At 38.0% G+C, this 21666-nt stretch overlaps 1 protein-coding gene across 2 annotated transcripts in view; it reads right to left on the reverse strand.

Moving 5' to 3' along the window:
* Positions 1–21666, reverse strand: part of LOC129722601 (uncharacterized) — a 220384-nt gene that overhangs the window by 163092 nt on the left and 35626 nt on the right. Inside the window, exons 2-3 of one of the 2 annotated variants that reach the window (XM_055676190.1) lie at positions 12365–12815; positions 12040–12123 (exon numbers count right to left, since the gene is read on the reverse strand). In XM_055676190.1, coding sequence (XP_055532165.1) covers positions 12040–12123; positions 12365–12814 — 534 coding nt within the window. In that variant the 5' untranslated portion in view covers position 12815. The remainder of the gene's footprint in view (positions 1–12039; positions 12124–12364; positions 12816–21666) is intronic. The other variant, XM_055676191.1, reaches the window with a different exon arrangement.

The following is a 21666-nucleotide window of genomic DNA, read 5'->3' on the forward strand; positions in this document are numbered from 1 at the left end:
ACAACCGATTTGAACAAAACTCGTGTCAAATGAACGGGCTGTCTCCAAAACCCTTAACCTATAAATTTTGTAACGATTAAACATATGGTTCAAAAGTTATGTAAAGAAATGTTATCCAGAGGCTGTTTAAACTCACCCATTTTTCTCAGAGATGGCTGGACCGATTTTCACAAAGTTAGTCTTCTCGAATGAAAGGTCTAGTTGTCCTATAGGTTGCTATTGAAATTTATTGTAATCGGTTGGTAACCTTATCCGTTATTTATAAAAATGAGAAATCACGTAATAAAAGCAAAGCATGTACCAAAGCCAGATTAAACTTACTCATTTTTCTCAGAGATGGTGAGGCCGATTTTCACGAAATCAGTTGCAAATAAAAGTCTTGCTACTGCAATTTTAGTGTGGATTTTTAATTTAGAGGTTATGTATCAAAATGTAAAAATCACGTAACATCATTATCTCAAAAAATACACAACCGATTTTAACAAAACTGGTGTCAAATGAATAGGCTGTCTTGAAAATCCTTAACTAATGATTTTCATAATGATTTAACATGTGGTTCGAAAGTTATTAAAAGGAACGTTTTCCAGATGCTGTTAAAACTCACTCATTTTTCTTAGAGATTGCTGAATCTATTTTTACAATATTAGCGTCGTATTAAAGGTCTAGTTACCCCAAAAGACCGGCACATTTGGCTTACACATGAAATTAAAGCTTTGGAGTTACTCTACAAAACACTTTATTCAGATTTTATTTCTAGCGATGTTGAGAACAGTAGAAATTTTTTTCGTCATGTTATTCTTTGCCCTATATTGTGTATTGTGGGTTTTGAAGTACTATTAGTATAGAATAATAACACAAATTCCATCAACATCTATCATGCACTTTTTGGAAGTTTTTGGGCATATCATCTTTAAGGGTCGTTTGATCCCCCTTAACCTCAATACCTTGAATAGCAAAACAAACGCTGAATTTAGCCCAATCGGAGCCTGCACCTCTCGCGAATTGGCTCTTATATTTTGCTTTTCTCCTAGAAAGGTTTAGCAAAAAACAAACAAAGCCTTGATGCTACATTCCGATTCGGAGCTTGACCTGCTGTTTATTTATACACAGACTCCGCAGCCGACTGTTCAGTGCACAGGACAATTGTGGGGCTAGCGCTACGATCCTACTGACTCCCGAGCCGAGACTCGAGCCTACGACGGCTGGCTTGTTAGCCCAGCATCGTACCTCGAGACCATCTGGGAGAAAGGTTTAGCAATCACTGGCAAAACCGAAGGTATGAGAGTGTTCCAAAGGGCCGATTGGCATTTTTTGTATGTGTGGCTGTGTGTGTAGGTGTGTGTACGTGTGTGTATGTGTGCGTGCGTGTATGTATGTATGTATGTGCAACTTTTCAGTCTCACTCGTTTTCTCAAGTATGGCTGGACCTATTTTTTTGGAATTGTATTTTTAGTTTGTATGTTATTTATCAAAATATGAAAATCACAAAAGTTGATTAGCTCAGAAATTACACAACCGATGTTAACAAAACTAGTTTTAAATGAACAGGCTTTTTAAAAAACCCTTAACTATTGAATTTTAGAAAGATTGGACATGTGGTTCAAAAGTTATGGAAAGAAACGTGTTCTGGAGACTATTTAATCTCACTCATGTGTCTCAGAGATGACTGGACCGATTTTCTCAAAACCAGTGTTATATAGAAGGTCTAGTTGCCCCATAAGACCCCATTAATTTTTTTTTTTTGCAATCGGACCATTACTTTGCCTGATATGTTTAAAAATGTGAAATCCAGCTATGAAAAGAAACATACTCTGAAGACTACATACACTTTTCTCAGAGATGGCTGAACCGATTTCCACAAAATTAGTGTCAAATGAAAGGTATAGCTGCCTCATAACACCCTATTGAGTTTAACTGTAATCGGACTGTAACTTCGTCTGTAATGTATCAAAATAAAAAAAATCACGAAACTTCAATATCTCAGAAACTACACAACCGGTTTGATCAATAGGGGTAAGCGGGGTAAGACCGCCCCCTTAAGCAAATCTATTTATAGAAAAAAAAATTTCATTCATTTTTTCTTCGCAAATAGGTTCGTCTATTCAATACCCGCATTCAAAAAATTAGAACATTCTGTGCCGAACACGCATCAGTATCGGACGTGTGATCGATGATCGCTCCGATAGAATATAAAACAAAAGACGTGTGAACAAGTGTTGGCATTGTTTGCCTGGTCGAGTGAAATAAATCCGGGTTCAAGGTCGCGCCTTTGTGCAACTGTTTCGCATCGTGACTACCAGCTGATGCGTAAGCCGATTTGGCTGCTGGCTGAATTGTGCTACAGCAGTGGACGAGACACAAAAGAGGAAAAAGGAGAAGCCATCAGTTGACAGTGAGTTGTATCGCTGTGTGAAGTGATCTCACACCTGGCTCGCTGCTGGTGGCTGTTTGGTGCTGCTGTATTGGTGCTGCTGGCTGTAACGGCTGAAACTTCGAACGATCGGACAACCAACCTTACTGGAAGGGAGAAGTGAAAAGGTACGTGCTCTTGTCGGCGCTAGTGCGCTAGGCTTAGCGGGATGGATGTAGACCCCTCGCCTCCCGCGCCACCATCCCCGAGCCCCTCTGACCCTGACCCTTCTGTTTTCCCCTCTCCTGTTCATTCTTCAGTCCCCCCTCGCCCCAGGCTTTACCCAGACGGAGCCCAGGGCAGCTATACTGTCTATTTTCGGCCAAAGGCGGGACCGAAATCGAAACAGTTGAACCTTTTGCAGATTTCTAAAGACCTGACGAAGGAGTACAAGGGCGTGACCGAAATTTCCAAGGTCCGGCCTAACAAGCTCCGTGTCGTGGTCAGTAACCTGAAAGAGGCCAACGATATAGCTTGCTCTGAGCTCTTCACACGCGAGTGTCGCGTTTACATACCCGCACGAGACGTGGAGATCGACGGTGTCATAACCGATTCGAGTCTGTCCGTCGAGTGTATACTGGAAAGTGCCAAAGGGTGCTTTAAAAACAAAACCTGTCCCGATGTAAAGGTGCTCGACTGCAAGCAATTGCGGTCAGCATCGATCAACGGTGGCAAAACAGTATACACTTCGTCAGACTCGTTTCGAGTTACGTTCGCCGGGTCAGCGCTACCAAGCCACGTCTCGATCCACCGGGTTCGTCTCCCTGTGCGATTATATGTGCCTCGCGTCATGAACTGCCTGAATTGTAAGCAGTTAGGCCACACCTCCGCTTACTGCTGCAATAAGGCACGTTGTGGCAAGTGTGGGGAGAATCATGCGGATGATTCCTGCAGTAAAAATGCTGAAAAATGCATTCACTGTGGGGAGAGTCAGCATGAGCTCTCCACATGTGCGGTGTACATGCAGCGCAGGGATAAAATAAAGAGGTCTCTCAAAGAGCGTTCGAAGCGTTCTTACGCTGAGATGCTGAAGAAGACCGTTACCACTTCTCCCATTACATCAAACACTTATGATCTGTTGTCCTCTGATGAAACCGATTCTGACGATTCACCAGCGGGAACATTTTACGCCAATCCTGGGGAGTCTAGAAAGAGGAAAAATATTTCCTCTCCTAAACTTCCCAGAAAAGGTCCTAAGATTTCTCAAAGTGAAATGAAAGTTACAAGCAAACCAAACAGTGCTGCGGAAAAACCGAAGCAAACTCCTCCTGGGCTTGCAAATTTAAAGTCCCAGAAGGAGTTCCCAGTACTGCCAGGAACATCCAAAACCCCAGTTGTTCCTTTTGCACATCCAGTTGATGAAACAAACTCTGGATTAGTAAAATTTTCTGACATTGTGGACTGGATTTTTGAAACTTTCAATGTACCCGATCCAATTAAAATTTTTCTTACAGCATTTCTGCCAACAGTTAGATCATTTTTGAAGCAGTTGACTGCCCAATGGCCCCTCCTTGCAGCGATTGTATCCTTCGATGCCTAATTCAACTGCGTATATGAAGGATTCTATCTCTGTCTTACAGGGGAATTGTAGAAGTATTTTACCAAAAATTGATTCGTTTAAAGTTTTGATAAATAAAAACAAATGCGATGCATTTTCCCTTTGTGAAACTTGGCTTACTTCAAATATTGATCTCAACTTCCATGATTTTAATATTATTCGCCTTGATCGAGACACCCCATATGGAGGAGTACTTCTAGGGATTAAAAAGTGCTATTCTTTCTATCGTATTAACCTCCTTCGATTCCACGCATCGAAGTTGTCGCATGTCAAATGACAATACAAGGTAAAGAGCTTTGTATTGCCTCAATATATATTCCTCCCAGAGCACAGGTTGGGCAACGGCTGCTCTTTGATTTAATAGAACTTCTTCCCTCGCCACGTTTGATTTTGGGAGACTTCAACTCTCATGGCGTGGCTTGGGGTTTCCCATACAATGATAACCGCTCCTCTTTAATCTATAACCTTTGCGATGACTTCGACATGACTATTTTGAACAACGGCGAAATGACACGTTTCCCGAAACCTCCAGCACGCCCAAGCGCTTTGGATCTATCCTTATGTTCAACGTCGCTACGGTTGGATTGCACATGGAAGGTAATCCTCGATCCTCACGGTAGCGACCATTTGCCTATTCTTATTTCAATTAATAACGGGTCAACTCGCATGCGACCAGTTGACATTCCGTATGACCTCACACGGAATGTCGATTGGAAGTTATACGAGGAAATGATTTCAAAAGCGGTCGATTCGATTCAACATCATCCACCACTTGAAGAATACAACCTCCTCGCGGGCTTGATTCTCGACGCCGCGTTGCAAGCCCAAACGAAGAAATATCCCGGCGTAACGATTAAAGAACGGCCTCCCACTCCGTGGTGGGACCAAGAGTGCTCCGATGTCTACACGCAAAGATCCGACGCGTTTTTGGCCTACCAGAAGGGAGGTATACCTGGCGACTATTTACGGTATTCGGAGCTTGATACCAAGCTTAAAAGCTTGGCTAAAGCAGAGAAACGCGGATATTGGCGTCGGTTCGTGAACGAGACGTCGAGGGAGACATCGATGAGCACTCTTTGGAACACAGCCCGAAGAATGCGGAATCGCGTAACGGTCAACGAAAGCGAGGAGTCTTCAAGTCGGTGGATATTTGATTTTGCCAGGAAAGTATGTCCGGACTCTGTTCCTGAGCAACACATTGTTCGCGATGCGTCTCCGGGTCACGACGCGATAGAATCACCTTTTACGATGGCAGAATTTTCAGTTGCCCTCCTGTCCTGTAACAATAACGCGCCTGGGTTAGATAGAATCAAATTCAACTTGTGGAAGAATCTACCCGGCAATGTCAAGAGGCGCTTGTTGAACTTGTTCAATAAGTTCCTGGAGCAAAACATTGTACCGCAGGATTGGAGGCAAGTGAAGGTGATCGCCATCCAAAAACCAGGGAAACAAGCTTCTGATCACAACTCTTATAGGCCGATTGCAATGCTATCCTGTATCCGGAAATTGATGGAAAAAATGATACTCCGTCGTTTAGACCATTGGGTCGAATCAAATGGCCTACTATCGGATACTCAATTTGGCTTCCGCCGTGCCAAAGGGACGAATGATTGTCTTGCGCTGCTTTCAACAGATATTCAGCTGGCGTATGCTCGCACAGAACAAATGGCGTCTGCGTTCTTGGACATTAAGGGGGCTTTTGATTCCGTTTCTATTGACATTCTTTCGGGCAAACTTCACCGACAAGGATTTTCTCCAATTTTAAACAATTTTTTGCACAATTTGCTGTCCGAAAAGCACATGCATTTTACGCACGGCGATTTGGCAACTTTTCGCATTAGCTACATGGGTCTTCCCCAGGGCTCATGTTTAAGCCCCCTTCTTTACAACTTTTATGTAAATGACATCGACGAATGTCTGGCAAATTCATGCACGATAAGACAACTTGCAGACGACAGTGTAATCTCTGTTACAGGAGCCAAAGCTGCCGATTTGCAAGGACCATTGCAAGATACCTTGGACAATTTGTCTGCTTGGGCTTTACAGCTAGGTATCGAATTCTCTCCGGAGAAGACTGAGATAGTAGTTTTTTCTAGGAAGCATGAACCTGCTCAGCTTCAAACACAATTAATGGGTAAAACGATTTCTCAGGTTTTGGTACACAAATATCTTGGTATCTGTTTCGACTCTAAAGGCACCTGGGGTTGTCACGTGAGGTATCTGAGGAAAAAATGTCAACAAAGAGTGAATTTTCTTCGTACAATAACCGGACAATGGTGGGGAGCCCATCCAGGAGACCTTATAAGGCTTTACCAAACAACGATATTGTCTGTTATTGAATACGGGTGTTTCTGCTTCCGCTCCGCAGCAAACACACATCTGATCAAACTGGAGCGAATACAATATCGTTGTTTGGGTATCGCCTTAGGTTGCATGCAGTCGACCCATACGATGAGTTTGGAGATCTTAGCTGGAGTACTACCATTGAAAAACCGCTTTGGAGCCTGTCTTCTCGTATTCTTATCAAATGTGAGGTCTTGAACCGTCCCGTGATTGAAAATTTTGAAAGGTTAATCGAACTTATTTCTCAAACCCGTTTTATGACATTGTATTTCCATCACATGTCCCAAAATATTAACCCTTCTTCGAATATTCCAAATCGTGTCGACTTATCAGATACTTCTGATTCTACTGTGTTTTTCGATACATCCATGATAGAAGAAACTCGAGGAATCCCGGATCATTTACGCGTGCAGCAGATCCCTAAAATTTTTTCCAATAAATATCGAGACATCAACTGCAACAATATGTTCTACACTGACGGATCACTTCTTGATGGGTCCACTGGCTTCGGTATTTTCAATAACAATTTAACCGTCTCCCATAAGCTCGATAATCCTGCTTCTGTTTACGTCGCAGAATAAGCTACAATTAAGTACACCCTAGGGATTATCAAAAAAATGCCCACGGACCATTATTTCATCTTAACGGACAGTCTCAGTTCCATTGAGGCTCTCCGATCGATGAAAGATGTTAAGCACTCTCCGTATTTCCTGGGGAAAATACGGGAACATCTGAGTGCTTTATCCGAAAAATCGTTTCAGATTACCTTAGCGTGGGTCCCTTCTCACTGCTCGATACCGGGCAATGAGAAAGCGGACTCTTTGGCTAAGGTGGGCGCAACAAACGGTGATATTTATGAAAGACCAATTGCTTTTAATGAATTTTTCGCACTTGTACGTCAGAATACGATCATCAGTTGGCAAAATGCTTGGACCAGAGGGGAATTGGGAAGGTGGTCACATTCCATAATCCCCAAAGTATCGACGAACCCGTGGTTCAAGGGGTTGGATGTAGGTCGGGATTTCATTTGCGTGATGTCTCGGCTTATGTCCAATCACTATAGATTTGACGCGCATCTCCGTCGTGTTGGGCTCGGGGAAAGTGGTATCTGTGCCTGTGATGAGGGTTATCACGACATAGAGCATGTGGTTTGGTCACGCCCTGTACACCGTGACGCCAGGTCTAAATTAATAGCTTCCCTGCAGGCCGAAAGTAGGCAGCCGGCTGTTCCTGTTCGTGATGTCTTGGCGAGCCGTGACCTATCCTACATGTCCCTTATATACGTTTTCCTGAAATCCATCCACGCCCCAGTTTAATCCTATTCCCTTCCGCCTACATCCAACCAAACGACAAGAGCACGTTAAGACCCCGGATCCGGAAACAGCAACTAGACCCGCACGATACTCTCAGGTCCCGAGGGAGACAACCCAATATGCCAGTCCGTAATATCTTGGCCCAGCAGCGGAACATATTCAATATGCTGCTTACCTATGGCGATTGAAAACCATCAAACAACAAATCAGTGCTTTTAATGCAAAACATTCTAGCTTTAAGTTAGATTTAGTTTCAGCTCGTAGTCGGCAGCGAGGATAAAAAATTTGCTTTTAGTTATTAAGATACTTTAGAAAGTAAGCAACCAGATATAATTGGCGCCGTTAAACATTAAATTGTATTTGTGCCGTGTCAAATAAATTATAGATGAAGAAAAAAAAATTAGAACGGAAATATTTTTGTTTATTTTCCAGCTTTTTTTTTTCAATTATAGAAATTCATTGAAAATGTGCAGATCTTTTTCATGCGGGGTAAGCCCGCCCACCAGCGGGGTAAGATCGCCCACCATTTTTTGAGGATAACAAATATTTTTAGTGCCAAAACGGTTGATTTTATCGGTATGGTGTTGTCGACAAAGTTGTAGATGGTATTTTTTCTCTTTTTCTATAAAATATACACTGTGAACAATCTGAAAAAAATTTTTTTTCTAAGTTTTAACTTTTTTTGGCTTTTGATTATCCAAGTTCAAATCAATGTTTAGGTAACATTTTGTGGCCTTAAAAATAAATAGATTTTTCAGAGTTGGGGCTTTTCTAGATATTAAATTTATAATATACCTGTCTTTGAGCTAAAAATAAAACTCATTAAACCTGTCTGTATGATTTTTTTGAAGACTTATTATATGTAGAGTAATAATATTAATTATTAAATTTGTTATTCGTATTTTTAAATTTTTTATGTTTTTTTTTAAGAACAAAATTATCCAACGACTCTATACATCAAACAAACCGCCAAAAAAAATTCGTTACAAAATTTGAGCTGTTATGATTTCTATTACTCCATGATCCAACAACCATCAAATTTTAGCTTACTTTTTGTAGATTTTGCAGGCAAAAACATGGTTTTTTGAAATAAATTAAAAAAAAAATTAATTCTATTTTTATCTTTTCTTTAAATTTTTTCACAGTGTATACTTTTTTCGGAAGTAAAAAACTACTATTTTCAACTCTGCCGGAGACGTAATACCGATCAAACAAACCGTCCTGGCTCTTAAATTATTTTTGTTCATTAATACAATTTTTACACAAATTTACTTTTTTCAAAAATTAGTCGCGTTAAAAAAATATTACTAGAAAAGCTTCAACCAAACCGGAAATGATCGATTAACATCGATGTCCTATGTGGCTTGAAATTGCTTTACTGATACTGTAAATATCCCTTTGTAGTGTCGAGGCATTTGGGTCTTGAAGAAAAACAACAAACAGTTGTATACGTGGCGGTTTTACCCCATGTATAGTGGGCGACTTTACCCCCAGTGGAACATTTTCTTATTTCACCGAAAAAGTAGTCAAAATTACAAGATTACTCTCGGCATTCGATGTTTCCGAAAGAAGACAGAATCAGGCAAGCGATTAAACGTTTATTCACGAATAAAACAATAGACTTTTAGACAAAAAACCTTAAGTCCCGTTGCCGCGAAACAATAGCGCATTGACTGGTTGCCAGCTTAAAGGTTGTTTTTGATTATTTCTGTGACCATTCGCGCACTATCAAAAATAAAAGGGGTGGAAAATGTTATGTAATTATACTGTAATAGACATGTCAAAGAAATTTTTCAATTATTATATAACTTGGTAGTAAAACTACGGTGGGCGGTCTAACCCCGCTGGGCGGTCCTACCCTGTTTACCCCTACGAAATTATCAACAGCAAAGGTCGTTAACGCGCATCCTGTCAAAAATAAATCCAATATTATCAATGGGTATTTTTTTTGGAAAATTGAAGTGTTCGTTTAAATCTGTTTTATATATTTATATTATTTTAATAATTATCAATTATTATTTTGATTTTAATAATAAGTTCTAATGAAAAAGGCTTGGTCTGACCGCTAGGTGGATTAAATTGAGTTTTTTTTCGTATTTCAGGTTATGCGTTAAAACCACATTATTTAATCCCATCTGCTTATCACGTACTTTGAGAACAGCGGCGGAAAATTCTAGCCTCTGGAAAAAATACTGCGATATTTCTTAGTTCGTTGCATACCCAGCTGGTCTCGAGGTACGATGCTGGCCTAACGAGCCTGGCATTACAGGCTCGAGTCTCGGCTCAGGAGTGACTGTTAGTGTCAGTAGGATCGTGGCGCTAGTCCCGCAATTATTCCGTACGCTAAACAGTTGGCTGCGAAGTCTGTGTTTAATAAACAGAAGGTCGACTTCTAAATCGGAATGTACCAAGGCTTTGCTTTGCTTAATACCATTTTTATTTTAAAATTCAATAATTAAAAAAATGTTTTCAATTTCACCACGGAGTCGAAAATTGGGTTCACTTGTGTAAACAAAACACTGTATAACAGTTCGTCCAGGATTAATTTGAAAGCGAGCGCAAAATATGGGATTTTAATTTTTCTCATTATAATTAGGCCTAGAATTACAGTCATTTCATGAATTGCAATTGTATGAACATGAAAACCAACTAAACTAAACGATTCATGCCAACAATTCCACTAAGATATTTTTGTCTCAATTATGGTTTGGCCGAAAATCGTGCGTAATTTTGATTATAATTTTAGAAGACATTTTGAAATTTTAAAATATTATAGCACACGAAACATTGCAGGTTTTAAAAGCGTTAGATATAATAATTTGTCGTAACTACAGTAAGTTTATATTTATTAAGATTTTGTGGGTGGGCGAAAAATTAGGGGTCGATTTTTGGGGTCGATTCCTACCTTACACTGCTTCAAGGGTTCCAAAAAACATCTTTTGGCGATAACGACTCTGCTGATATTTGTTTGGTTTTAGCTTTTAAAAAAGGAGAGGAAAACCACCCTCACTGCTGAGCATCATCAAAGCACCAAAAATAAAAGATAGGAACACTGGAGCAGCCTTTCCTCGCTTTCACCAATACAAATACAATAACAGCAACAAGCTGTATGCAGTTTCACGCTCGCGCCATCCTCCACAAAACAAATAAGCGGTGCTTTGTCATTTTATCGATAAATACTCTATCGTTTTGATGATGTTTATGTTAGCTAAATGAACGCCGATCAACACCTAGCGACACATCACAGTGCACCGCAAAGCTATTCTCTTCGCTCTCCAAATATTTATTATCTTTTTCTTTGCTCGCATTACTGTAAAGTCGACGCACAGAGCCAGCACTCACGCACACGCGCAACAGCTTTGGCGGCATTACAAATTTTACAAATTTCAATTTTTAAGCGTGAAACACTGCGTTTTTTACTAAACCTTCACTTTTCTCACATAAACAAAGCATCACAGAGCACATCTCTATTCTTTTCAACAGGTTTGGCATCATTAGATACTTAATAATCAATAACTTAAACGGAGAATTTTCGGGACACGTGTTGTCAATAAGCCGTGCTGACAGCTCCAGGAGGTTTTCCTTTTGTCATTATGCATATTTTGACAATGACATATGAGAGTTCACGTAGATGCAAACTGTGAAAATTCATGACGTAAACGAGTTATGATGACAAAACCCTCTTCCTGCTCAATCTCAGAATAAAAAAAGAGAGAACAAAAATATACTTGCCAAAAGAGAATAGACCATTCAGAAATCAAAGTATTCAATGGATAAGATGGTATAGATAGATTGGCGTTGATAGATTGAATGTTAGTGTACCAAGAAATACTCAAAGAGACAGATAAAGTGAGAGTGATAGAGAGAGAATGGGAGAGAGAGGAAGGGAGAGAGAGAGCGAGGCGATTAAAAAACGCAGCACTCTTTAAATCTTTAAATCTTTTAAATGATACTTAGTTTATAATACGACTTTCGCAAATTGGAACAGCTACAACATTTTTGAGAACATCCTAGCTCTTTGTCGTCTATAGTAAAGTTGTAAAATATCAACTAACCTACATTTTGAAGTCATGAAACCTTTGCTTCAAGCTCTCAAGAAAGGGAAAAGCGAAGAAAAAAGGTTTTCCCATAAAAATCTTCATACAAATTTGAAAAGCAATGCGCCAAGCGAATTTGAGACGTTTTGGGGCCCGAAATGGAACAAACAACTTGGTTATGGCTTTGTGCTAATATGTTTAATTTTTTTTTTCATATAACGACGCCCTAAGCTTATGGTTAGTTTGAAGCAAACATTATCAATTGTAAAATTATTCAAGAGAAGATAAATGGCGACGTATTGCAACATATCGTAGCCTACAATATCTACATATTCTGATAGAAATTCGAACACCATGTCTTTACATAAAAATACGTACCTCTCCAGCTTGTTTTGCCATGGTATTTACTTGATCCGGATCCTTTGCACCAAACATTGCAGTGAACACAGCTGCGAGCACGTTCTGTGATTTTGAAAAATAAAAAAAAAGTCCAAAATATGCCAGCTAAATACTAACAATGCTTCTTAATAATATTCAAATAATTATGTACATTATGTATACAAAAATAAAACATATAACTGTTTATACAAAAGTATTTGTTAATCAGACTATTTATTGATTACATTAAAATCCAGATTGCCATTTGCCAAATATATGACGGGCCAGACCTAAAACATTAGTAAAGTATGTTTTTTGTGTTTACCTGCATTGGAGAGCTTCCGTTATCTACTTTGTCGATGCCATCGTTGGTTCCACCACCAAGAAGGGCTGTGATTATTTTAAGCCCAACAGATATTACATTCGCCCAAGGAGACTGTGAATATGTACCTCCATTGTCTATATCATCAGATTTCGTTGGTACGTTGGTACCACCGTTGAACATCATCTGCATTAACATTCCGAGCATATTCGACCAAGAAAACCCAACATCTTGAATTTGATTTGTTTGAATATCATCAATATCTTCTAACGCAACTTTTTTGACAGTATTAGGTTTTTCAGCAAATTTCCTATTTATCTGTGAGTTCACGTAATGTGAGGGATTTATCTGTTGAGGCTCTTGAGATAATGTTTGAGGATATGCTTGTGCAATAGTAAGATTGAAAATGAATAAATAGAGAATCATCCATCCAACTGGGTTGTTCGCCGTCATTCTGAAATCAAAAACAATATGTTATATTACTTTTTTTTACTATTCTATTGAAACATATTTAGAATCAACGCTATTGGCCATATCTTCAGTTTTTGACCATGCTAGTATTTAAGTGAAAATTTTGGAGAATATAGTTAATGACTTGAATTTAAAAACTTGTCAGGAAGGCACATAATGTACTTAGTAATATTAAAAAAAATCCTGGCTGCTTGGAAACTCATTTTCCATTCAGGGAAATTTCAATGCAAAACTTTATTTAAGAATTTTTAAAGGAGTATCCGAAAATGGTACAAAATAGTAAAAAGACGGGACGGTTAAAAATAGTTGAAAAAACGGTACTGTTCCGTTCAAAACGGTACGTCTGGTCAGCCTATTGAAAGCCCAAAACTTTGTTCAGGAACCGAAATTTCATGGAATTTGCTTTATCGAATAAATTCGACAGCTTCGGGGAATTCTTTAGACTACAAAAAAAATGAATTCTCCAAAGACATTCAGTGACGTCATGATTACTTCACATCAAAACAATTTTTGTTTGATATATTCGAAACGCAGAGCCGAATTTTGGGAGGAGGTTTTAAAGGCTCTCACAAGTCAAGAGAAAATAAACATTTCTCAAGCAAAAATTAATTTCAAAAGTTTTTTATTCGCAATAAATAAATTTACTTTTTGAGTATTTTCAGAGTCTAGAGGAATAAATACGCTATGTAATTTCAGTTAAGCATGTACACTTTTTTTTATAGGGGGGGAGTTCGTAATGATTTATTTATGTACTAAAATATCTATTCAGAATTAGTATTGTGTGTTCTGCCACAAATGGCGACATTTCAACACAATTATATATATTTGTACGCTTTTTAGTATTATTGAATGTTATTAGCTTTCGCAGTTAAGATAATGTAATTGTAGGAAAATTATTAAACCTACTTGTCAAGAAAAAAAAAGGAATAAACAGAATAAAACGAAACTTAAAATAAACTTAAAACTATATTACTGACTATAAAGTGAGCTAATCGTTGCAATTGAGGATTGCAACGATTTTTGTCGGAATTTGTTGATAATTTGGCTTGACATATTTTCTAATGTTTCTACATTAGTGAGCCTATGTAGCTCGTTCGTGCTAAACCAGGGAGGACGCTTCAAAATCATTTTCAAAAGTTTATTCTGAATCCTTTGACGTGTCTTCTTTCTGGTTGCACAACAAGTTGTCCAGATGGGAACTGCATATAACATTGCTGGTCTAAATATTTGTTTGTAAATTAACAGTTTATTCTTGAGACAAAGTCTAGAATTCCTGTTGATAAGAGGATATAAACATTTGATATACTTATTGCACTTTGACTGGATATTTTCAATGTGCTCCTTGAAAGTAAGATTCTTATCATAAATTAGCCCTAAGTATTTAACTTGATCAGACCAATTTAAGACCACACCGTTCATCTTAATAACGTGGTTATGGGTGGGTTTGAAAAATGAACTCTTGGCTTATGAGGAAAAATAATTAACTGTGTTTTTGAAGCATTAGGGGAAATCTTCCATTTTTGTAAGTATGAAGAAAATATATCTAAACTTTTTTGAAGCCGACTGCATATAACACGAAGGCTTTTTCCTTTTGCGGAAATGCTTGTATCGTCACAAAACAGAGATTTCTCACAACCTGGTGGTAAATCAGGAAGATCAGAAGTAAAAATGTTATATAAGATTGGGCCCAAGATACTCCCGTGGGGCACACCAGCTTTAACAGGCAATCTATTAGAATTACCATTTAGATAGTTAACCTGGAGAGTGCGGTCAGTTAAATAACTTTGTATCATTTTTGTGAGGTAAAGCGGAAAACTGAAATTTGACATTTTAGCTATTAAACCTTTATGCCAAACACTGTCGAATGCCTTTTCTATATCTAGAAGAGCAGCTTCAGTCGAATAGCCTTCAGATTTATTAGTTCGAATCATATTTGTTACTCTACTAGTTACTACTGATGAGTAGTGGAATGCCCATGGCGAAAACCAAACTGCTCATTTGCAAAAATTGAGTTCTCATTAATATGTCTTATCATTCTATTAAGAATTATTCTTTCAAAAAGTTTGATAATAGAGGAAAGTAAACCAAATGGTCGATGCCTCAGCTGGATTCTTTGCGGGTTTTAAAATTGGAGTGACTTTGGCATTATTCCATTTCGTAGGAAAATGTGCTAGTGCAAAGCATCTGTTAAAAATTTTTACCAAGAAATTTAAAGAGTTTTCAGGAAGTCTTTTGATGAGGATATAGAAAATCCCATCATCTCCTGGTGCTTTCATGTTTTTGAATTTTTTGAGAATGGTTCGTCCCTCATTCAAGTTTGTCTCCAATAGCTCTTCGGAAAAAAATTCTTGGGTGGTGATCTGAACATACTTTTGGTTTACTTCATTTTCAATAGGACTTACTACGTTCAAATTGGAGTTATGAACACTCTCAAACTGCTGAACAAGTTTTTGAGATTTTTGTTCATTCGTTAGAAAAATGCAATCACCATCTTTAAGGACTGGAATGGGCTTCGAGGGTTTCTTAAAAACCTTCGAAAGCTTCCAGAAAGGTTTTAAATAAGGTTTTAGTTGTTCAACTTCTCTCATGAAATTCTCATTTCGCAAGAGAGTGAATCTATGTTTAATTTCCTTTTGTAATTCTTGAAAAATAATTTTCAAAGCGGGATCACGAGATCTTTGGTATTGACGTCTCCGTATGTTCTTCAAACGTATAAGAAGTTGAAGTTCACTGTCAATAATTGGTGCATTAAATTTCACTCTTGCCTTAGGAACTGATAAATTCCGGGCATTGAGTATTAAGCTGCTAAAATTTTCTAATGATCTGTCAATGTCAGCACTATTTTGTAAAATAATATCATCATTCAAATTTTCCTCGATCGTAGAACGATATGTATCCCAATTAGTCTTGTGATAATTTAACACAGATCTAGTGGGATTTAAAATAGTTTCATGGGAAATAGAAAATGTTATGGGAAGATGATCAGAATCAAAGTCAGCATGAGTTAATAAATCACTGCATGAATGGCTTTGATTTGTTAAAACCAAATCAATTGTAGATGGATTCCTAATAGAAGAATAACATGTAGGACCATTTGGAAATAAAACTGAATAAAATCCAGCCGAGCAATCATTAAACAATATTTTTCCATTGGAATTGCTTTGAGCATTATTCCAAGATCGATGTTTCGCATTAAAATCACCGATGATTAAAAATTTAGATTTATTTCTTGTGAGTTTTTGCAAATCTCCCTTGAAATAATTTTTTCGCTCACCAGTGCATTGAAAAGGCAAATACACTGCGGCTATAAATAAAATGCCAATACTTGTTTCAATTTCAATTCCCAAACTCTCGATAACTTTGGTTTCAAGATGGGGTAAAACACGATGTTTTATTCGACGATGGATAACTATTGCAACTCCACCACCGGCAACATCAATTCTATCAAACCTATGAACTATAAAATTCGGGTTCTTTTTAAGTTTAATATTTGGCTTTAAAAGCGTTTCAGTCACAACTGCAATATGTACATCGTGGACTGTTAAAAAATTGAAAAATTTATCTTCTTTCGCTTTTATAGAGCGAGCATTCCAATTACGAAAATTTACTGCTTTATTTAAAATCATTGCTGAATTTCAATTTCATAACAATATTAGTTGTAAATTTTATACCTTCTTGAACAGCCTCGTACATCGAGTTACAGTTCAACAAAACGGACATTAGCTGCAGCATGGATTGTTGTAGGTATTCAATCTTTTCGGGTGTTGGAATACCTAAATCAATACTGCCTGACTTTTCAGCACCAAACACGAATGGTTTGTTACTGTTTGAATTTGAAATATTACCTGAAAGGACACTGGCATATGAACAGCCTGGTGTTGCCTGAACAGGATTTTTTGTCTGAAATTTGTTAGCTGAATTTAAATTATTACCTACAGACACACCTGCTAATGAAAGTGCTGGTGATGCCTGAACAGTATTGAATGTCTTTTGTATACCCACATTGACAACAGGTTGCTTAGAATTCCTACGTTGTCTGGAAGCAATAATTTTTGACCTTACAGGACAATTAAAGAAATTAGATTTGTGATTTCCCCCACAATTTACACATTTGAAACTATTAGTGATCTCTTTCACGGGGCAGATATCTTTCGTGTGACTAGTGTCACCACAAATCATACATTTTGCTGCCATATGGCAGTTTCGAGTTCCATGACCATAGGCTTGACAATTCCGACATTGCGTAAGATTATGGATTCCTCCATGTCTCTTGAAATTTTCCCACTTTAATCGCACGTTGAATAAAACACGTGCTTTTTCTAAACATTTTAAATTATGTACTTTGGGACGATCAAAATGTACTAAGTAATTTTCCTGGTGTATTCCAGTTTGAAAAATTTTGGCATTTGCCTTTCGTTTCATCAAAATTACTTGGTTGGGGGCAAAACCAAGTGATTCTGACAAACAATCTTTGATTTCATCAATACTTTGATCATTTGAGAGACCTTTCAACACAGCCTTAAACGGTCTCTCGTTTTTGGCATCAAAAGAGTAAAATTTATACATCTTTTCAGTCAAATACTGTAAAAGATGTTTATGGCCATCAAAAGATTCGGCCAAAATACGAATTTCGCCTTGGCGACAAATTTGAAAATTAACTTTCACATTCGATAGAAATGATGAAAGTTCTGATCGGAATGCTTTAAAGTTTGCTACAAATACCACAATAGGTGGAACTTTAACCTTCTTCATAACGGCTTTATGCTCAGTATGAGAAGTTTGGAATTCTAGATCCCCAACAAAAGAAAGAATATCATACCTGTTAGTCGAAATTTCAGTGTTACTTGGAGGAGATGCCTCACGTTTCCTTGATGCCGCATCGAAGCGAGCTTTTTTATTTTTTCCAGGCATAACTGGACAACTTCACTACACTTTCACTTCACTATAGAATTTGAGTAGAAATATCTCAAACCAAATTAATTCACTAAACACTCGTTAACTTTAAAAACAAATTTATTACTTTGCCTTTCAACAGGTAGTCTTTTAAAAAGATTGCCTGTTGAAAGCGAAAAACAAAATTTTAATATCTCTCGGTAGTCTAAGACTTAGCCTCGAGCTGTTGGTAAAATGCGACCGTACTGTAGGACAGTTCAAGTCGATCTGTGAAGCATGTACACTGAAGTGGCTTTTTACGCGGGGGATACATGCCGCGTAAGAAGAAACCGCGTAAAAATCCGCGTGAAAAACCCCGTGAGTTCCGGAAGAAAAAAATATCGCGTAAACTCCGCAATCCGCGTAAATTCCGGAATCTGCGTAAAAAAAAAACGCGTAAATTTCGTAATCCGCGTAAAATAAACCCGTAAATTCCGGAATCCGCGTAAAAAAGCCGCGTAAAAAAAGCCCGCGTAAAAAGCGACCTTAGTGTATTTTACAAGTTTGTTGTTCGAAATCAAATTGTAACTGGTGACAACTAAAAATTTGTATTTTTCTGAGGCTCTCTTACTCCCCAAAAAACACGCTCAGAGAGGAAAGAGCGTATATATATATATAAGCTCGTTCTCTCATCTTTATACCAGTATTTTTGTTTTGTTGATGCATGCCCATTTCCGTTCAAAATGGCAACAAGAAGTATTCCGTAAGCACATTATACAGTTCGCTATGAACTGTACAACAAATTTGACTAAAAGTTCACGGTAAATCATATTGAAAGCGAAAGTTTTCCGGTTTCGACTGTGTAAAATTTCCTGCAAACCTCAACAACAATCCGTCAGGAAGGAAGTGGAAGACCGGCCAGAGTAGTGGGCACAAAAGGACTTTTTCCTTTTTGTCAAAATCATAATTCAAGCCTTAGGGTTTGGCTATCAATCAAGAAGTATACCAGAACGAATGTTTGAACAAAATTGAGATTCCATTTCTTCAAAAACACCGTACAGGTGAAAGGTATGTGTTTTGGCTAGATAAAACATCATCACATTACGTAAAAAACACAAACGTTCCTGAACTCACTCGACTCCATTTGAACCCCAAATACGCAACCAAACGAAACTACCTCAGTGTCTTCCAATCGAAGATTTCTTTGGTGTTTTAATTACCTTCGATGAAAAAATAACTAGAGATCAACGAACTGCAAACAGTTAATTGGAAGAATCAAGAGATGCATTCGAAAATAAAAGACTGCTTCGTCGGAAGGCCGGTATCGGACCTTTCTCAAATGTTCAATATTTTTTGTTAGTTCATAATGAATGTATCTTTATGAGAAATAAATCAGTTTCTCTATAAGATCACCTCTTTTGACAGTAGAAAAAAATTCCAAATTTTTAGTTGTCACCCGTAACAATTTGATTTCGAACAACAAACTTGTGAAATACATGCTAAACTGAAATTACGTAGCGTATTTATTTGAGTCTAATGGTTTCGAACGCAATGAACACCGTCTTTTTCGAAGATGGAAATAATTTAAAATAGGTTGCGTACTATTCTAAAGAATGCAATGCTTTCAAATTTGGTATTGTGAAGTTGATTATATAATTGATTAATTTTCAGCGAAAAAACTTCATATAAAGATGTTCCAAAAGTTGTTTATTAAATGCTCGAAGATAAATTATGGTACGATGGTTGGTTGAAATTTCGGCTGAGCAGTCTTGAATAAGTAGAACGATCTGGTTTTTTACTGTCCGACGTTTCGTCACAGATTAGTGACATTTTCAGGGGAAACTGTGGGTGTTTATAATCGATTAGTGGCTGTTTTAGTTCTTAAAGTTATTAACAATTGATGAAAGTCTAGCTAGTTGTCTGTGGTTGATGTGTCTGTGACTTACATAATTCTTGTTTGTTTCTTATCTGGATGCTTTTTAGAGCTTATCGTCAACATTATTTAGGGCGATTCGGGGTAAAAGCAAAGCAAAGCCTTGGTGCTACATTCCGATTCGGAACTTGACCTTCTGTTTACTATACACAGACTTCGCAGCCAACCGTTAAGTGTACAGGACAATTGCGGGGCTAGCGCTACGATCCTACTGGCACTAACAGTCTCTCCCGAGTCGAGACTCGAACCTACGACGACTGGCTTGTTAGGCCAGCATCGTACCTCGAGACCAGCTAGGGAGGCGATTCGGGGTACATTGTACAATATTGGTGTTCATAAAAATCTGTGGTATAATTTTTAACTTATGAATATTTTAAATAAACTTACAAAGCTCTTTGCTGTGGACCTATTGCGGTAGTGGATGGTAACATTATTGGATTATTCTGGGATTATCGGTAACATTGGGATTCGGGGGGTAAGACATCTGTGTTACTCGTGGTGAGATTCAAAAGACAGAGAAGGAACTAATTGGCTAACGCCTTGGTATTAGGTATGAAACAAGACGAAACAGCTGCGTAAGTTGAGTTGAGTCCATCGAGATCGACTCGCTTGTTGACAGTATTGGGCGTGTTGTGTATATGACATATTTCTAAGAATGGTAGGGTATGGGTGCGGTTGCTATGATCGACAATAGTGTTTCGACTGAAGTCAAAACTGTGTTTGTGTTGAATACAGTGGTTAGTGAGTGCCGTTTGTTCTCGCAACTCGTCCAGCTCTCGTTAAGTGTTAGTGCTGGCACTAAGTATCTGCTGTAGCTTGTTTACGTTGGATTTGTGTCCTGCTAATCGCATGTTTAGTCTGTTCTGAGTCATTCCAATGTAGCAACTATTGCAGTCGCTACAGGGAATTTTGTAAATAACGTAGCTGTGCTTCTCTTTTCTTTTCAGATCTTCGTGTGTAATTGGTGTGGTAGAAATACTACACTTTCTCTAACCATCTGGCACGCATGTGTAAATACGACATCTTCAATCCAGTCACTCTGACCTGCTTAACAATAAACCTTTTTCTGCCTTCCTTGTTTTAAACCTTCGTCAGTGTTTGCACATGTGCGCATAACTGGCAACCTTGCTTATATTGTTATTGTGTTTATTTTTGGTGTCCGTGATTTTGCTGTTTTTTAAACTGTATTAAAGCCTTTATACTCGTATAAATTAGTTTGTTGACTTGCTTCGATATCATTTTCTGTGAAGATAGTGAAATGTAGTGTTTTACCTATTTTTTGAGTGAACTTGTTTAAAATGATAATTGCTTTTTGCTTTTGCTTTTGGGATACCATCTGGTCAGAGGCACAAATCAGGACATCTATTTTTTGGCACAAATTTGATCCAAATTATTTTTATTCTGGTTCAAACTGGTGGTATGTGATTTGCACTTCAAAATGCTATTCGGTTGTTAATTTATTCAACATGTATCTCGAACGATCCAATTTTATCAACTTTGAAGTTTTAGGAATTTGTATGTCCCCAAAGAATTCAGCACACGTAAACTGTTTAAAATTAAATATAAAAATTGTCAAATGTTCAACACTATTCACTTTACTCAGGCTTAACCAAAGAAATAATTTACACAGTGAGCGTTGTGTGGTTAGGTATCGAGATTTATCAGAATTATTCACATTATTGAACATTTATTAAGATAGACAGGTTTAATATCTGATCTCCCAGATATTTCAATTCTGCATTATAGATTTTTCCTGATTTTGGGACCGATTACAAGAAACGAGGCGAGCAATTTGCTTCGCCTAGAGTTACAGACGAGCAATATGTTATAGGAAACGCGAGTGAAACTTGGCTGGTGACAGCTGAGTGGAGCAGTTTCGCAGACGAGCTACTCGTCCGAGATCCAGCCGACTCACCATCTGTTATATCTAAATTGGTCAGGCGAGTAACTCGTTGCTCACCTCGTTGACTGTAATAGGCCCCTTTATTTCTTTAGCCCGCAAAACGGTCATCACTTTAAATTTTACAAT

Source organism: Wyeomyia smithii, chromosome 2 (genome assembly GCF_029784165.1).
Source record: "Wyeomyia smithii strain HCP4-BCI-WySm-NY-G18 chromosome 2, ASM2978416v1, whole genome shotgun sequence".
Lineage (NCBI taxonomy): Eukaryota > Metazoa > Arthropoda > Insecta > Diptera > Culicidae > Wyeomyia > Wyeomyia smithii.